The sequence below is a fragment of the Morone saxatilis genome, unplaced genomic scaffold (genome assembly GCF_004916995.1).
Source record: "Morone saxatilis isolate NCDOM2014 unplaced genomic scaffold, NCSU_SB_2.0 Contig4, whole genome shotgun sequence".
Classification (NCBI taxonomy): domain Eukaryota; kingdom Metazoa; phylum Chordata; class Actinopteri; family Moronidae; genus Morone; species Morone saxatilis.
In genome coordinates, this window is record NW_023339984.1 from 5797331 (window position 1) to 5813797 (window position 16467).

Here is a 16467-nt window from a genome sequence, read left to right on the forward strand (position 1 = left end):
TGTGTATGTGTGTGTTTGTGTTTTGATGCTGTTGCAGAGTGCTTGGCACTGCTCAGTCTTATATGTTACTGCTCATTTTACCAAATGCATCCAACCCTCTCCCTTCTCTCGCTCCCACCATCTTTTCTACGTCACATGCTGTCTTCTGCCTCTCTCTCTGTGTGTGTCAGGTCGTCTTTTTTTCATCAGCCTCTTCCTCCTCTGTGTATTTAAAGGATAAGCCTGGAGATATTCCCTATTTTTGTATTGCCAACAGATCTCGTGAAATGACCAATAATGAATTTTCTACTAACAAGATTTGTCTGAGCAGCCAAAGCCTGTTCCATTTCTGTCCAAAAACTATTAAAAACACATCAGTGATGTTACATGTTGGGCACTGTAGTTTATTTTGACTCAGTCCCACATACGCTGCCCTGCTGCAAATACTACTTGTTCACCAAATGTATTAATCCGCTACTGAAAATAGACCCCTATTTACTCCTGTTTTAGGGATGTTTCCTTAGAACAGTGCCCAGCCAGTTTAGGAAATGACTTTAACCCCTCACACATATGATCAGGGATAAAACCACTCTGCGCTGGCTGGTTGTTTTCCTGTGGAGAGTGGTGGCGCCCAACAAGGCGAAGTGCTGCCCTGGGCGTGGCGCACTGCTCCAAACTGCCACCAAACACAGTACCCAAAGTTTAATTCAACTTAAACCTGTTGGCGTTGACCTTTCAAAACGCAACCAATGTGATAACAGCTGTATGTGATGTAGATAGAAGCGACCCATGCAAGCAGGGGAGGTAGTACGGAGAACACAGAGAAACATAGAGTAAATGTAACTCTAATGTTGTAACACAGCATTAAAAATAATGAGCAAATTGCCAGGAAAATTAATGCATGTGAAAATGTCAGCAGTCAGATGAGGATAGAAGCTTTGTGAATAGACATATAGTTAGCCAGCTTAAGCTAAATCCAATGCTACAGTTCACTTGGCTGTTTATGTATGTTAGCTATGCCAGGCAGACACAGTGACAGTGCCATATCTCAAGCATTGCTATCTTAATAGTTGGAGCAGAAAATATTAGCTTAGCAACAGTAAATGTAAATATATATATACATACATAGAAGAATATGTATTTTTTCTGAACTGTACCTGTCCTGCACTTTGCCTGTGCAAGCACTACCCCACAAATAGCACACCTCTTATCATCTGAGGCAGCTTTACACTTAAAAACAACAACAACTTTATATTTGTGACCAGATTTATAGAACAAATAGGCTTGGGGCTGAGTGGGTCTGTGTACACAGTATAATTCATCTAGTATTGTTCATCTTGTATCCTGAATTATGTGCCTTTAGCTTTCTTTTGGGAGCTTTTGGGTTGTGCTGAAAAAGTGACTGGACTGGGCTGGATTTTTCTTATACACAATTTGGAGCTGAAACGTAGAAAGAAGATAACCAGCTCACAGGATTTTCAATTTAAATGCACGCTGTGTCGCTGAGCTGCTGTTTTGTTATAATGTATGTGTTTTTGATACAAGCTTTTTAGTCCAGCAGCTACTAAACAGATGACTTCCTGCTTAAGGATTCTACTGAGGCATTGCATTTAATCTCCTTTAAGTTTTAATTATAAAGTGATTCATATTGAATCATTTTATTCAAGATTTTAAAAGACGAGTAGTCTGCTAACCTGATTCAGTTTATGCTAGTAGGGGAATTTCTCATTAGATTCCTCTTAATGCCTGCCAGTTTAATATGTCCTTATTTAATGGCCAATAATATCATACATTACTCAGTATCTGCTAAATGTAGTGAAATGTAAAGTGATCCAGAAGCTTTCTAGACTGCATATAAGATGTGACCTGTCTTTATCTGTCTCCCTGTGGTCTTGGAACAGTATGAAGTGTTTTTGGACTTTTTTATAGTCCTTTGTCAGATTTATTTTTTGGTCTTGTCACATTATGTCTAAATTGAATGTTTTTCTTAAACCTCCCACAGTTTCTTCTAGACAGGACTCATTGAGTTGCCTCTCCAGAGGTATTTTTCCTCATGCACCAAATAATAATTTAGACAGGTACAGGGCTGCGATAGGAACTGTTGTTGCATGTACATTATATTTGGCTTTACAAATAAACATGAGCTGATGGACTTATGCTTGGCCTTCAATGAGTGAAACAGACTTTGGTTTGTACGCCTCAACAGAAACAACACCTACACAACACTTAACATTACTATTTTTCACTGCCATTTAATCCTCTATCAATGGCTTTGGAGTTGAGTATACTAAGCTCTATGTTACGCATAAAAGTCAGAGGTTACAGTAATTTTAAAGCAGCAATAATTTTATTTTGGTCTCTTGCAGGTTAGTGCTACAAGCTGTAAACATGACATTGTTCTAAATCTGAATGTATTTACACATCCAGCAGACACAGAGCTGCAATATAAATATTGATCAGCATAGCTTTAAATTGGAAAAAAGTAGAGCTGTAAATTCTTCAGAATGAAAGTGGTAAATGAATCATTCTCTGTGCATGTGGATTTTGAAAAGATCCTTTATCTGCACACTCGTATGAAGAAGAACAGATAATTCAATAGAATTGTAACACAAAGCTTGAAGCACTTGGTATTAGCACTGATAGTTTACTGTTTATAATGTGTAATTGCTTGTCTTAAGCTGGATTGGTTGTTGTAAGCCTGCTGTTCGGACTCTTTGTTTTATCTTGCTTTTATAATTGTGGTAATGTAACGTTGGTAATGGTGTGCCATGTTGACAATCTAATCGAATTAATCTTTAGGGACTCGCTGAGTTAATAAAGAAGTAAAATTTAACTGCATGGATTTAATGTTGTATTTTGAATTTTAAAGTCACAGCCAGGCTTGTTACTTATTCAAAATACCAATTTAGATTGTGGAAACATGGAAATAGCTCAGTCATAAAGGACTCACTTGCTGTGATTAAGATCTTAGTTAATATTATAATCACTGCACTGACATCATATTAAAAGCTGCTTTGAATGAATGGGTCTGGGGCGACTTTTGTTGACCTAATAATAGCACAGCCAGGAGGAAACTACAATTCTCCTCACGCAGTGTAACCTCAGTTTGGTTTCTCCACTGTGGACCGAATTTATGTTTATGCAATTTCCTTTTCTGGATGAACAGGAAAGCATTTTCTACCTGTACGAGACATAACAATAGACAGCCAGGTATTATTGGTGGCCAGTTTAGCGACACTGACAACCAACAAACAGCTTTAGCCCATTTTCTTTGCTTTAAAATATGTTCTGTGGCTCTGTCTGTGCCTGTAATCTCCCTACACTTTTCCTCTATTTTTTAGCTCTTTGAATTTCTTTTCTTTCGCTCTCTCCCACACTTGCTCTCACATGACCCACCGAGTCTCTTCATTCCCTTCATCGTCCCTCTCTTTTTCTCACCTCCTTTCTCACTCTCTGTCTCCCAAACACACATATATGCTTTTTCTTTCTTATCGTCTTTTCACCTCGGTCTGTTCTTTTTTCTCAGTCCCAGCACGGCACATCTTCATACAATTACTCTCCATTAAAAATGGATTAGATTTCACCTTCACAGTCTGTCTACAGAGGGAGACAGGAAGGAGGGAGAGGAGAAAGAGAAAGGCGGAATGGAGGCTATGAGAAACCAGGAGAGAAGGACGAAGAGATAGAAAGGATATGAAGGGGCAGATTAGGAAGGGGGAGGAAAATAGAGTGGTTGAGAAAGAAAGGAAAGGATAGTACTCTAGAAGAGGGAGGGAGGTAGAAGAGCGATGAAGGGTCAGGGGGATGAAAAGACAGAAGCTGCAGCTATCTCAAAACAGCCAAGAACATCAAATACAGAGGTATTTTGTGGTCGCCTTGCAGATTTAGACTCACATTAGTTCTCAAAGCAAAGTCAGAAGAAATAGTTCATCCTCTTAAACTTTTCACACTTGTTTTTCGTCACAAATAGTCCGAAAATTGTGTGAACTCGGCTGTCACACGATTGTCCAGTCACTGAGAAATGGCTGCAATTCAAGAACAAGTTGACTGCTCAGTACAGCTCAATGGAGAGCCTCATAGATGTCAACACTAGATGTAAAATAGGCAAAAAGAAGTGTTGCAGTAAAAGTTAGTATATAGGTCATGTCATAACATTGAGTGAATAGAATAGAAGACAATTTTCATGTAGACTAAATTTTAACTAAAGTTTAGTAGGTGCTACTGTATCGCTTTCCTTGGATTTCACCAAAGAGCAACTTGGTAGTTCTAGACTCTAGATAATTCCTCTGGTGAATCCAGATACTCTGTTACGTCACCATGTTTAGTATGGAAAGCATAATGGATCAAATAAAAGGCCACTTTCAATGGTCTCAAAAGAGTGTGTCTTGTGCCTTGACACATCAAGCAAAGGGCACTCCTCGTCCATTGTTGTGCAGCTCTGTGCCAAAGGGAGCAGATGGTCCTGGTGTGCCCACAAGAGGTGAGGGGGTCTGGGGCTGGAAGAGCTCCAGCCAGCCCCCCTTAACTCTCCTGTGTTTCCCACCTGGGGGTTAAGAAGGGTTAAATCTAATCTGCTCCTGCTGTGTATGTGTGTGTGTGTAAGCCTTGGATCATCCTCTTTCCAACTGCACAGTTAGTCTAGACTCCTTCCCAGTCATTGGTAAAGCTGAATTATTTTCTTCTGACAGAGGGAGATTATTTGTTCAGGACAACAGAGTAACCAGTATATTCAGCACACCTAAAGGGCCACACTGAGACTGCTATTCTTTTTGGGATGGCACAGAAGTCGGTGTCTTGTTTGGTTTTTCTTTTTAGCATGGAATGGCGCCCTAAGCTTAATTTTGTTCCATACTGAAATATCTCAACAACTGTCAGATGAATTGCCATTAAATTTTGTAGTATTGGATAACTATGGAATTTGGTAAATTGGTACACATGCACAAAGATCCCGTAGGATCTGTCATACATGGCAAGGTTGTGTACCATACGAAAAGGATTCACAGCATTACAAATAGGGTGATCTGTGATGTCTTTCCAGCTAACCTTTTCTTAATTGATGACATAAATACATAACATAAATATACAAATGTAGTCCGGAACATGTGCTAACATTCTGCTGGAAATCCTGCAAAAACCTTTGCAAAGAGGATTAGTTTTCATATTTGATGTGTATTTTATCATTTATCTCAATATAGACCAGCATGTTATTTTTCATACCAAACCTCACATACGTCTTACTAATATAGGGATATAAAATCGGGATCACTGCTATATTTAGTTATTGAGTCACCAATCATCTGGTTACTCAGAAAAAGAACCAAACATTCCCATTTGCCTGCTCTCAAATCTTGTAACTCTGCACTGTGGTGTTTGGTTCATTTTTTTTCAACTTTTTGCGTAATGCTTTACAGGCTGAGCCGTTAAGTTTCACAACCCCTCTTAGGCCCGGGGAATCGAATTAAAACACACTGTATATCTACTGTAATCCATGGGTATCAGCCATTTCTCTACATCTGGGAAAAGTGGTGTTTTTGGAGATACAAGGTTTTAATCTGACGTCCGGCAGCAGGTTGTTTCATTGTGACGAACATGTCTTGAGAACGAATCTGACAGGTAATAGGACTGAGATGCAACGCAGCCCTCTGGAGGAAGGTGTGTGTGGATGTGTGTGTATGGATGCAAGCCCCTGTATGTGTGGGTGTGTACAAATGTGTTTGTAGAGTAATAGTCTGCTCTCTTTCCCTCATTACCTTTGAGAGAAGATCTAGCATGTAGAATACATCTCTGTATACTCTCACACTCCCACTTTGTCAAACGATTCACTACCAAACACAAAGCGCTTTTCAGGAACGCCATCGGATTTGGCTGAGCTGCATCGCTTTTTTTTTATCCTTTCACCTTCGTGTCTAACATTTATCTTCTCTCTCTCTTTCTTTTTTCCTGCCTCTCAATCATCCAGACGCCCCGGTGGCAGAGTTACACGACCTGTTCTGTAAGAAGCTGCAGCAGTGCTGCGTGCTGTTTGATTTCCTCGACTGCGTGGCTGACCTGAAGGGGAAGGAGATCAAACGTGCGGCACTGAACGAGCTGGTGGAGAGCGTGGCCACTAGCAGAGGAGTCCTTATAGAGCCTCTGTACCCAGAGGCTATAAAGATGGTAGGAGGGGATGAGGAGAAGGGAGGCTAGGGGATGAAATGATTGACTAGTGGATGGATAGATGAAATGATAGAAAAGGAAAGACAGATGAGTAAATGCCAAATAATTGAACATCAATTAACCCTCATCAACACCTGGAAACTCTACACACAGCACGGAAATAGACGAAGAAATAAGGATGAAAGGATGGATGGAGGAGGGGAAGACAGAAGGTAGACAGTGTGATATCCAGCTGTGGGGCTCCGGTGGAGTCACCAGAGGCCATAAACAAGGAGAGGAGAAAGGAAGAGAGACAGCGATAGATAAGGGGAGGAAAGGAAAGGAGGGATGGAGCGTTTGCAAAGGGTGCTAAACAGCAATAGGCTGCACATATGGCGAGGGAGGGACAAGAAAGATAAAGAAGAATGTGGTGGGAAATGTGTGGACACCATCGCAGAGCACCAGAGGTCCCAGAGGATATACAGAGGAGGAAAGGGAAAAGGGGATTGGGGAAAGAGGGTAAAGCGAGCAGAGGATATAGCTTATGTTATGGAGTCACTATACCCAGAGGATGTTAAAATGCTGATAGGACAGAGGACGGGATGAAAGGAATGGAAATGTTAAAGAAAGCTAAAGTTCTATAACAGAAGTGCATAGAGCCCAAGTGCTTTAATGTAGTTAAGTGTAATGTAGTAAGTGTAATGTAGTAAGTGTAATATAGGGAAGCCAAGAGAGTAAACTTATGTTTCCTAAACATGGAAAAGTTGTAGAATTTTAGTCCAGTTTTCTCTCTATATGATGTAAATATGCTTGTAATATTATTTTGCATGATATTTTGTATAGAACAAGACTACGAGTCTACAGTCATGCTAGCAGCTCCATGAGGCTATACTTACGCACAACTGTGCGCAGCTACAATGCTAACATCCGCATGCTAACATGCTCACAATTCATATTCAAAAGAGCATTTTATAAAGGACTACAGTGTAGAGCATGTCTACACTGTAGTCCTTTATAAAATGATTTACAGAGACCCAGTAAATGACAATGACAGTGCTAACATGCTGATGGTTAAGCAGGTATAATGTTTTCCACCTTAGTTCATGCTAACATATGTAGCACATAAGTGGTGGACCAACCAACTGACAAACAGATTAATAGATCACCAAAAAGATTCTGCAAACAGCTCAATAAAGTATCTGATATACAGCAACAATGGAACTTATATCTGGATGAGAAATGTAAGATATGTAAGATTGATATTAATAATAAAATAATGAATATAAGGAGGGTGAGAGGAGGACTAGAGCAGAGAAGAAAAGAGTGAGGAGAGAGGGATGTCATGATGGATGAGGTCAGGAGAGAAGATGAGAGAAGTTGTAATGTGTGTTGACCGTATAGGATTCAAATGTCCAGAGGACCATATTCTTCCTACTGTAGCATAAAGGCATTTTAAATCCAAGTGAGGTTTACACAGTCATGTGAAATGAGCGCATATCCCTCTGCAGTGAGAAGCTTTACTAATGCAAACAGTGTGGAGAGAAGGAAAGAATAGAAAATAATGCAGAATTTGGGCGTTGGGATTTACCACATTTGCTTTTTGCAATATAGTTTATGCACTAAATGGCCAGTGGAAATCCATTTGTTGAATAAATCATGACATAGCAAGAAGTCAGGTTGCATGGCTTATTAGTTCTCAAACAGAGTCTGCGAACAGCATCAAATATGTCCGACAGTAGCTGAAGTTATCTACGACAGCTCTGAAACTCAAACAGCTAGTGAAGACCATGATTTTTACCCCGATACAACAGCTTTCTCTGTTTATCGGACAGTTGTCATCTGATATAGTGCAATACTGCCACTCATCTAACACAACTGTTAAGGAGGAACTGTTCAGGACTCTATCTCTAAATTAAATATGAATGATTGACATTATTTTATAACCAGAGAACTAATTTGGTGTAGTGACAAAAATCTGTGATCATCGTGTTGAAATATCAGCAGGATGAAGACTAGAAATGAGTCAAAGGATGTTTTTGTAAATGTAAATGTAAATGACTATACTGAGAGACTCATAGGCCTTGTTTTTGGAAAATACAACTATTATATCCCCCAGTTTTCTTTCAATCCTAGAATAAAGTCCACAACATTAATAAGAATGTACTGTATGTCATTTCTAACCTATCTTTCTACCTCTGTCACTTCACTTTTCTCTCTGACCCCTCATCTCCCTGTATCCACATCGCTCCTTACCTCTCATCCATTCCTATTTTCTTCCTCACATTCCAACCTCCTGTTCCCATTACTCTCTTTTCCTCTGCGTTTTCCAGATCTCCGTAAATATCTTCCGGACTCTCCCACCCAGCGAGAATCCAGAGTTTGACCCGGAGGAAGACGAGCCGACACTCGAAGCCTCCTGGCCGCATCTGCAGGTGCATTATACATACAAAAATCACCATATGACCTTATTCTGACAATTCACATAATTTACATTATAAAATTTCCCAAAAGGGAGAAAATGACAAAAAAGAAAGAAAGATGGGAAAGAAAGATATGTTCAGCAAAACATCTGCCAAAAGAAAACGGTGTGGGAAATGTTGTGATGTATTTGCTTTGTTAGTAAAGCTAAACACAATGCAGTGTCAGTAAGTACCATGAAGAATGGGCCCTACTATGGATTATATACTATATTTGAGAGAGCGGACAATGCCATAATGCACACAACTCCCACCAGGTGTTGCTTTTAATGTAACGTTCAGCATTTATCTGCACATAAACATGCAGTACCTGAGCCCGAGGTCCGCTAGATCAGTTAAATCTGCTGTTTGAAGCAAGTTCTGACAAAATGTACTTGATTTATCAGCCTGAATCACCAAATGGAAGTCTAGCAAAGAAGAGCATCACATCTCTTAAATAGACTTGTGATGTTTGTCCAGATGACATTTGGGGTGGTGTACAGTCACTTCTGAGTCAAAATGTACGTCCAAACTGTCTCATGAAATTAAATCTTAAATTAAATTAAATTAAATTAAATTAAAACTACTTTTGTATCTGCCTGCTCAATATAAGAACACAGCTTACAGCCTGTTAGCTTAGCTTAGCATTAAGTCCAGAACGGGGGAAAATGCTAGCTGTGTCTAAAAATTAAAAAAATCTGCCTGCTAGCACCTCCAAACCAACAAATTAATATATTTTAACTAATTTATTTCTTTCGTATGAAAACTGAAACCGTTAAGCTAAGCTAAACACACCAACTAGCTAGAGGCTACCACTCCAACTTCACACTGAGAGAAGAAATAAACTTACTAATTGAACAATTCCTTTAGCATAACTTTGCTTACAAATGTGAGAATAATAGAAGAATTGTTCATGTTCATTATTTTATTCTCTTGCACTCTTTCTCTTTATCACAGTCATCTTTTCGTTCTTGTGCCATCTTCTAACTGATTTGTGTACAAGCAATCTTTGTGCTAAACGAAGCTAATCGGCTGCTGGCTTTAGCTACATAGTTATCGTACAGACGTGAGAGTGGTGTCGATCTTTTCATCTAACTCTCTACAAGAAAATTAACAAATCCCAAAATGTTCAACTATTCCTTTAGGAGACAAACACAGATGCGTTAAATGACGTCTAATTGCTTGCTGTTTGTGCCTCCGTTAGCTGGTGTATGAGTTCTTTCTGCGTTTCCTGGAGAGCCCTGACTTCCAGCCCTCCATGGCCAAACGCTACGTCGACCAGAAGTTTGTCCTGCAGGTAATCCTCCTCCCTCCATTTTGTCAAATCCAAGATGTTTCCAAAATCCTGATAAATGGAAACGTATAAATAAATGAAGCACCTCTTTAATATCTTTGCCGAAGTGCTCTCTAATTTTGTTATCTAGGTTGGGGCACGTATAAAAAATTGACTCAAAGACAGTTCTACAGTGGTGCAACTTTTATGTTAAAATCCTGCTTTATTTTAGAAATGGATGAGGAAAAAACAGCTAATGTAATATTAATTCAGCGTGTGAGGGTGGTAAAAGTATATTTCTATGAGCATGAAATAAGAGAAAGAAATGAGACAAATACTCCTGGAGGAGCTGTTGTATGCTTAGGGATTGCATTTAGGAGTGAGGAAGTTAGAGAATGAATCTAGTCAGAAAAGGTGCTCACAAGACTCATGTTAAAAGCATACTGTACTTGTGTATGTAATTATCTGTGTGTAGCTGCTGGAGCTGTTTGACAGTGAAGACCCCAGGGAGAGGGAGTACCTAAAGACCATCCTGCACCGTGTCTATGGAAAACTACTGGGCCTCCGAGCCTATATCCGCAAACAGATCAACAACATCTTCCTCAGGTACGGGCTGCCTTCCACCAATCCAGTGCACAGGATTTAAAGGCGCTATTTATAGCATTTTAACATCAGTAAATCAAACATTAGCCAACAAAGACCATCAGCAGGGAGAACAGCTGTGTTTATGACCCCTGCAATGCATTTTATTTAGCTTGGTGAGTCACGAGAACAAATAATGATGATTTTACAGCACAAAAAAGGGACATTTGTTCACAACTTTAAACAAGTCATCACGATGCATATTTAGGATGCATTTATATAAGACTAAATGAGCTCTTTTTTTAAAATCGTGTTACATATTTGAAGTGGTTCTTTAAGTGAAAGCAGACACAAACAGCTTAAGCTCCTTTTTGATTAGCTGCTTCAGTGCTACTGTTAATATTTGGGTTTTTGTGTGGCGATGCAGTCATTTGGTCACCAATTTGTTGATGCTGTTTTAGTTCTTTGCTGACCTGATCTGAACTACATATAGGAGGCTGACTTTAATAGTTTTCCCACACAACTGTTTGTAATTACAGTCTGTACAATATGATGTGAATGCGGCATAAACAACATGACAAGTAACGACATCCTTATTGTGACAAGTAGTACCAGGGTTGCCAGGTACATGTTGTCTAAACACAAAATGCTACAGGTAATATTTTCAGACTGACGTTTGTAGTATTCTGCCACACATGCAAGCAAACAGGCACAAGGCGTGCACAAACATGACTGTGCACATTTGCCGTCATAACACTCGCTGAATCAGCCATCCTACATCTGTCCTGATAGTTGTGTAGTTGTGACACAAATCTCCTCAAATGATTGGTTAAACAGCTCTGACTAACAAGATCATGTTTCATCTTTTCCCTTCACCAAGTGTGGCTGAATTGTTGTGTTTGCAATATAATTCAAGCATGTGAGAGTTGCAGCGCTGCAACGCGCTCTATTTCTGTCTCAGTTAACTGGTTTCAGTATTTTGGCAGCTAAAAGATACAATAAAAGCATAAAACTGTTATTGTGCTTTATTTCTCTCTCACATGATATCACCACAGAGGTAACAGAGTTGTATTTCAGACATGGTACATCAAGATATTAATACATTTTCTAGGAAAGGCAGGAATATTACAGGAAGTTAAGAATATGTTTTACTATTTCTAGAATTACAGTCCTTCTTTTAGTTGCTTTCACTTTTATTAAACTTGAAACAGTTGATGATCTACTGATGCCTCATTACATGTATGTGTGTGTGTGTGTGTGTTTTTTTTTGTGTCTCCAGGTTCATATATGAAACTGAGCACTTCAACGGAGTCGCAGAGCTTCTGGAAATCCTCGGCAGGTTTGTATCCACAATCACGCAGACACACTTTGGAAGCACACTCTGCTTCTCTGGAGGAAAGCATACTTTATAGTATACCATGGTCTAATGAATGCATTTGGAGTGGAGTGTGAACAGACACACACACACACACACACACACACACTTACATATACACATACTGTACTTGGCCAGCTGCTCAGATTTATGAGACAGCTGGTAACCCAGTGAATTAAGCAACTACGAAATATGGCGACAAAGCATAACCACTACTGCAACTGCTCACACAAAAAACAATATCCATTTATTTTTCATTAATCGTTAATGCTCCCTCCTACAGGGTAAACACAACTGTGGATGAAGTCTGACGGAGTAAGAAATGTGATATAAGGCGGGGGGGACAGGAGGGAGAGACAGAAAGAAGACGGGGGAGTTAAAGACATAAATGAGAAATGACTCAGTGGTTTACGTAGTTTGTTGCTTTGTCTCTGAGGCCAGTAAGAGAAACATGAGGAGGATAGAAATGAAGAGAGAGCAAGGAAGGAAGCTAAAGTGATAAACAAACATGCCTTGCTCTCTGCCTGTGCTCGCACACAAATCAATGGGAACAAGAATGGAAAGATGACAGTAATAAAGAGAAAGAAAGGCAGGGAGAAAATGGAGGATGAATACAAACATGATTGGTGATATCGTCTATCTTGTGTTCCTCTGTATGCAAAATAATGTTAAAGGAATAGTTCATTATGAACCTGTCTGTGCATTACTGAGCTGGAGTCAGGATGTGGCTATCTTAGCTTAACTTAGAAAAAGACTGGAAGAAGGGGTGTTGGTGTTGGTCGGCATATTCTATACCAATAGAAATACAATTTCTGCTGTACACCATGTACTGAATTTATCCCCCCCCCAAAAAAAAATAATTTACTTTTCTCTCAAGGCAGTCCTAGTGTCTGGAATCAAATATTAACACTATTATGCCTTTAGATCATTTTAATTGATGTTATACACAGATGAAGTGGAAGAGACTTGCCCTGTATTCAAAGAGACAGACTGAAGTTTGTCTGAGCTTGGATTATTACTCAGCACTAAAGTTAACAGCAAGTATTAACAGTTTTAACTTGCTCCTGATAGCCACAAAGTGTTTTTTCTCTTCTCACACTCTTTCTGGAACATTTTAAAACTCAAAACACTACAGAGGTAAGTGTGATAACCAGGTAGCTGCTGCTGTTTACTTGATGGTGAGTAATTATCCAAGCTACATAACAACCTAGCTAGTTAGCAGGCTAGGTAGGCAGTGGCTCGTTATGCAAGAAGGAGAGAGCATTTACAGTTTCAGTCTTGGGACTCCTCCTTGCTCAGGTTTGAGACAGAGAAACTAACAATGACATTACGTTGACATACTTCCGTTAGCTTACATAAACACAAACATGTTGATAGTGCTGAAAGATCGAGACATGGAGAGATGGAAGAGGAAGGAGAATAAACAAAAGATGGAGGACGGAAAATCTGAAAGCAAACATACAAATCAATATTAGACAGATTAGATAAATATAAATTTTTCTCAAATGATTTGTGGTGGCTGGACTCTAGCTTGAGGCCTGTCTTTGTCTTTCATGATTCGACACTAATAAGACAGGAGGGCCTTTAAATAATCTTTACTGATGTTAAACTTAGCAGAAAGTGAAGAAAGTTGAAAAGAGGGCTGGAGTCAAAGAGACTGAGGGAGACTGGAGCGGTGTGTCTGAATGCAGGAGTTAGACGCTATCGTTTCTGTAGTTTTTACCAACATGAAAGACAAAGAGATTCATACAAAATCGGAATCCTTTCGTCTTTCTTCTTCCCATAATCACGTTTCTCCTGGCTAAAGTGTTAAATAGAAAAGGGACGATGACTTTTGAAGTTTGAGAACTATGGGTTAACGTGGAGAAAAGAGAGGAAGGGGAGAGAATGAATCCAAGGTGAGAAACAGAAGGAGGAAGGGAGGGAGGGATGAGAGATAGAGGCATACAAGGAGATGGAGCGAGGATGAGTGAGTGAACAGTGAGTCAGAAATGGAGGGAGAGCAGGAGAGGAGAGAGAGGTTTGTATTCATGTTGGTGGTAACAGAGGTATTTATAGCTCCTCCCACACACAGAGACAGGGAGAGAGAGATGGGAGAGGGATGATGCATTGTACAGAAAGAGAGAGAGAGAGGGAGAAGACAGAAGTATTCAGAAAAAGGGGTGAGAGGGAGGCAGAAAGACAGATTAGAGGAACAGCAGGAGGGAGATATTGAAGGAATGTTATATGAAACAAATTATATATATATATAAAATGAAGGCAGACAGACAGGTAGACTGATACAGAGACAAACAGATAAACATACAAACTGACAAACAGCTCAGAGTGCTGCTAAATGAGTGCTTCCAAGTTTAGTTCCCACTCCTCCGCTGCTTATACTCGTCCCTGTGGGGGCTGAACTCCCTATATCTCAGTCAGTGTGGTAGTCAACAGAGCACACCACGCGTTTGTCCAGTCACTTGGAAATGGACACAGTACACACAGACACACAAACACAGACACACAGATGAATGCAATCGCTTACACAGATGTGAATGGTAGACTTTAGGAGTAGTATGTGATGTTGTCATTGTTTCAGTGCCATGAATGCAAAATTGATTTGCCGCTTTTCTGTTTCACATCAGTTAGATCTTTTGGTTTGGGACATTTTATTGCATTTTAAGACATTAATTGATGCACTGAAACAATAATTAAAAGATTACTTGACATTGAAATTCAAGTAGATGCAGCTTTAGAGGACCAGTGTGTGGGATTTAGTGGCATCTAGCGGTGTAGTTGCAGTTTGCAACAGATCGCTTCACCCTCCCCTTCCAAGTGCAAATGAGCAACCACGGTGGCTACAAAACGCTAGAGTCAGTGTTTGGTAGTGTATGTATGGCAGTTGAAAACAGAAACATGGTGGCAACAGTTGATTATACACTAATTTAAAAAACATAGCTGTGATTATATTCCATTTCTGCTAATTGATCCCCCGAAATCCTACACACTGGTCCTTTAAACTCATCAATACTCTCATAATCATTTCCAATATTTTTGACATATTCTAACTGACAAACACAATGTTTTTGTTTTTGGCAAGAAGAAAGCAAACTTGATCAAAAAAGAGTGCACATGCCACAGAGGGTTTACGTGTAACTTTCCTCTCCTCTTATATCCTCCAGCATCATAAATGGATTCGCTCTGCCCCTGAAGGCTGAACACAAGCAGTTCCTGGTTCGGGTTCTCATCCCGCTACACACAGCAAAGTCCCTTTCCATCTTCCACGCACAGGTCTGTGACATATTCCTGCATACTCATATATTTAAATGTGTTTGTATATTAAGATAACAGACTTTATTTAAACTGTATTTTTGACACCCAGTTATGTTTTATGTAACACCACAAATGTAATAACAAAATTTGTTGGCATAGTTTGACACCTTGTCGACAGCCACATGCGGGGGACAGATGTTTATTGGATCGCTTGTTGAACCTTAAAGCTGTTTTCAATGTTTGCTGTTTGCTGATATTTTGTGCCAGTGTTCTGGACATCATTTTCACCATCGTTTGTGTTTGCCAGGGTGTAAAATCCTCTGAGATCTTGCTAAACTGAACTGAACTATCAAATGAAACCCCAAATACTTGCTGATTTGAATGTGCTGACTGAGGCATGCTTTATTGTAGGTTTTAGAGACCCTACTCTTCCTACTTTTAGAGAGCCAACTTTCATGGAATCAGACTGGGTTGTTGTTTACCTTCTGGCTTCTGGCCTGTGTTTTTCTCTAGCAGTAATCTAGCTGTCAGCCTCACTAAAATGTCCTGTCAAAAATGTATTGGTCTATGCAACAGTTAACAGTCTCTACAAAGATTTGGCTTGAATGTCTGCACATATAAGGGTAAAACCAAGGAAAAGGTTTTTATACATGAATATCCCTCAAATGGGATCCCTGCAATGTGTCAAATGTACCACTAGGAGGCAGAGTTGAGTCACAGATAATACTGCAGAGATGTGCACTCACCTTTGAATTGCACTCAGTGTGTGTGTGTGTGTGTGTCTGACTATGTATGTTTGGGTTATCATAATATTTGATGACACAGATGGTAGCCGGTCTATTGTGTGTGCGTGCCTGTGCATTTTATTTGTGTCACACATTATTTGATTATGCAGAAGGTACAGTTTGTTCTCCACAAACTCATCTGAGGTACGTGTCTTTGTGTGTGTGTGTGTGTGTGTGTGTGTGTATTCTGGGTCTGAGCATCACTGTGCCCTACATTTCTCCTCCCCGTCTCTCTCCCTCTGGTTCACACACATACATAATTCACACACTCAAACACACATTTGGTTTGACAGGGTCATGGAGGATACACTGCTGCTAGTGGACAGCAATTTTGCGCTCTGTGTGACTGTGAAGGAGTGACCCACTTTTGCATGTAAATATCAATATAAAATATCACAGCAGCCCCTTTTATTCATCTTTCTCAAAACTGTGAAATACATTTGAATCATCCTTCCTGTAGCCTGTGATGGGTTTTCTCATTTATATTCATGATGCTGAGTTGTAATAACAGCTGTTAAAGCTATATTATGTTGCCACAACATGGTTACACATCATGGTTCCAAATATAAAAAAGCAAATGCAGTGCTTTTACATATTAAGCTCATATCAAACTCAGAATCTATATTTCTG

At 39.7% G+C, this 16467-nt stretch overlaps 1 protein-coding gene across 1 annotated transcript in view; it reads left to right on the forward strand.

Moving 5' to 3' along the window:
* ppp2r5b (protein phosphatase 2, regulatory subunit B', beta) overlaps positions 1-16467 on the forward strand; it is a 38626-nt gene that overhangs the window by 15193 nt on the left and 6966 nt on the right. Inside the window, exons 2-7 of the mRNA XM_035674839.1 lie at positions 5939-6135; positions 8445-8546; positions 9775-9867; positions 10319-10449; positions 11705-11764; positions 14962-15070. Of these exons, the coding sequence (XP_035530732.1) occupies positions 5939-6135; positions 8445-8546; positions 9775-9867; positions 10319-10449; positions 11705-11764; positions 14962-15070 (692 nt within the window). The remainder of the gene's footprint in view (positions 1-5938; positions 6136-8444; positions 8547-9774; positions 9868-10318; positions 10450-11704; positions 11765-14961; positions 15071-16467) is intronic.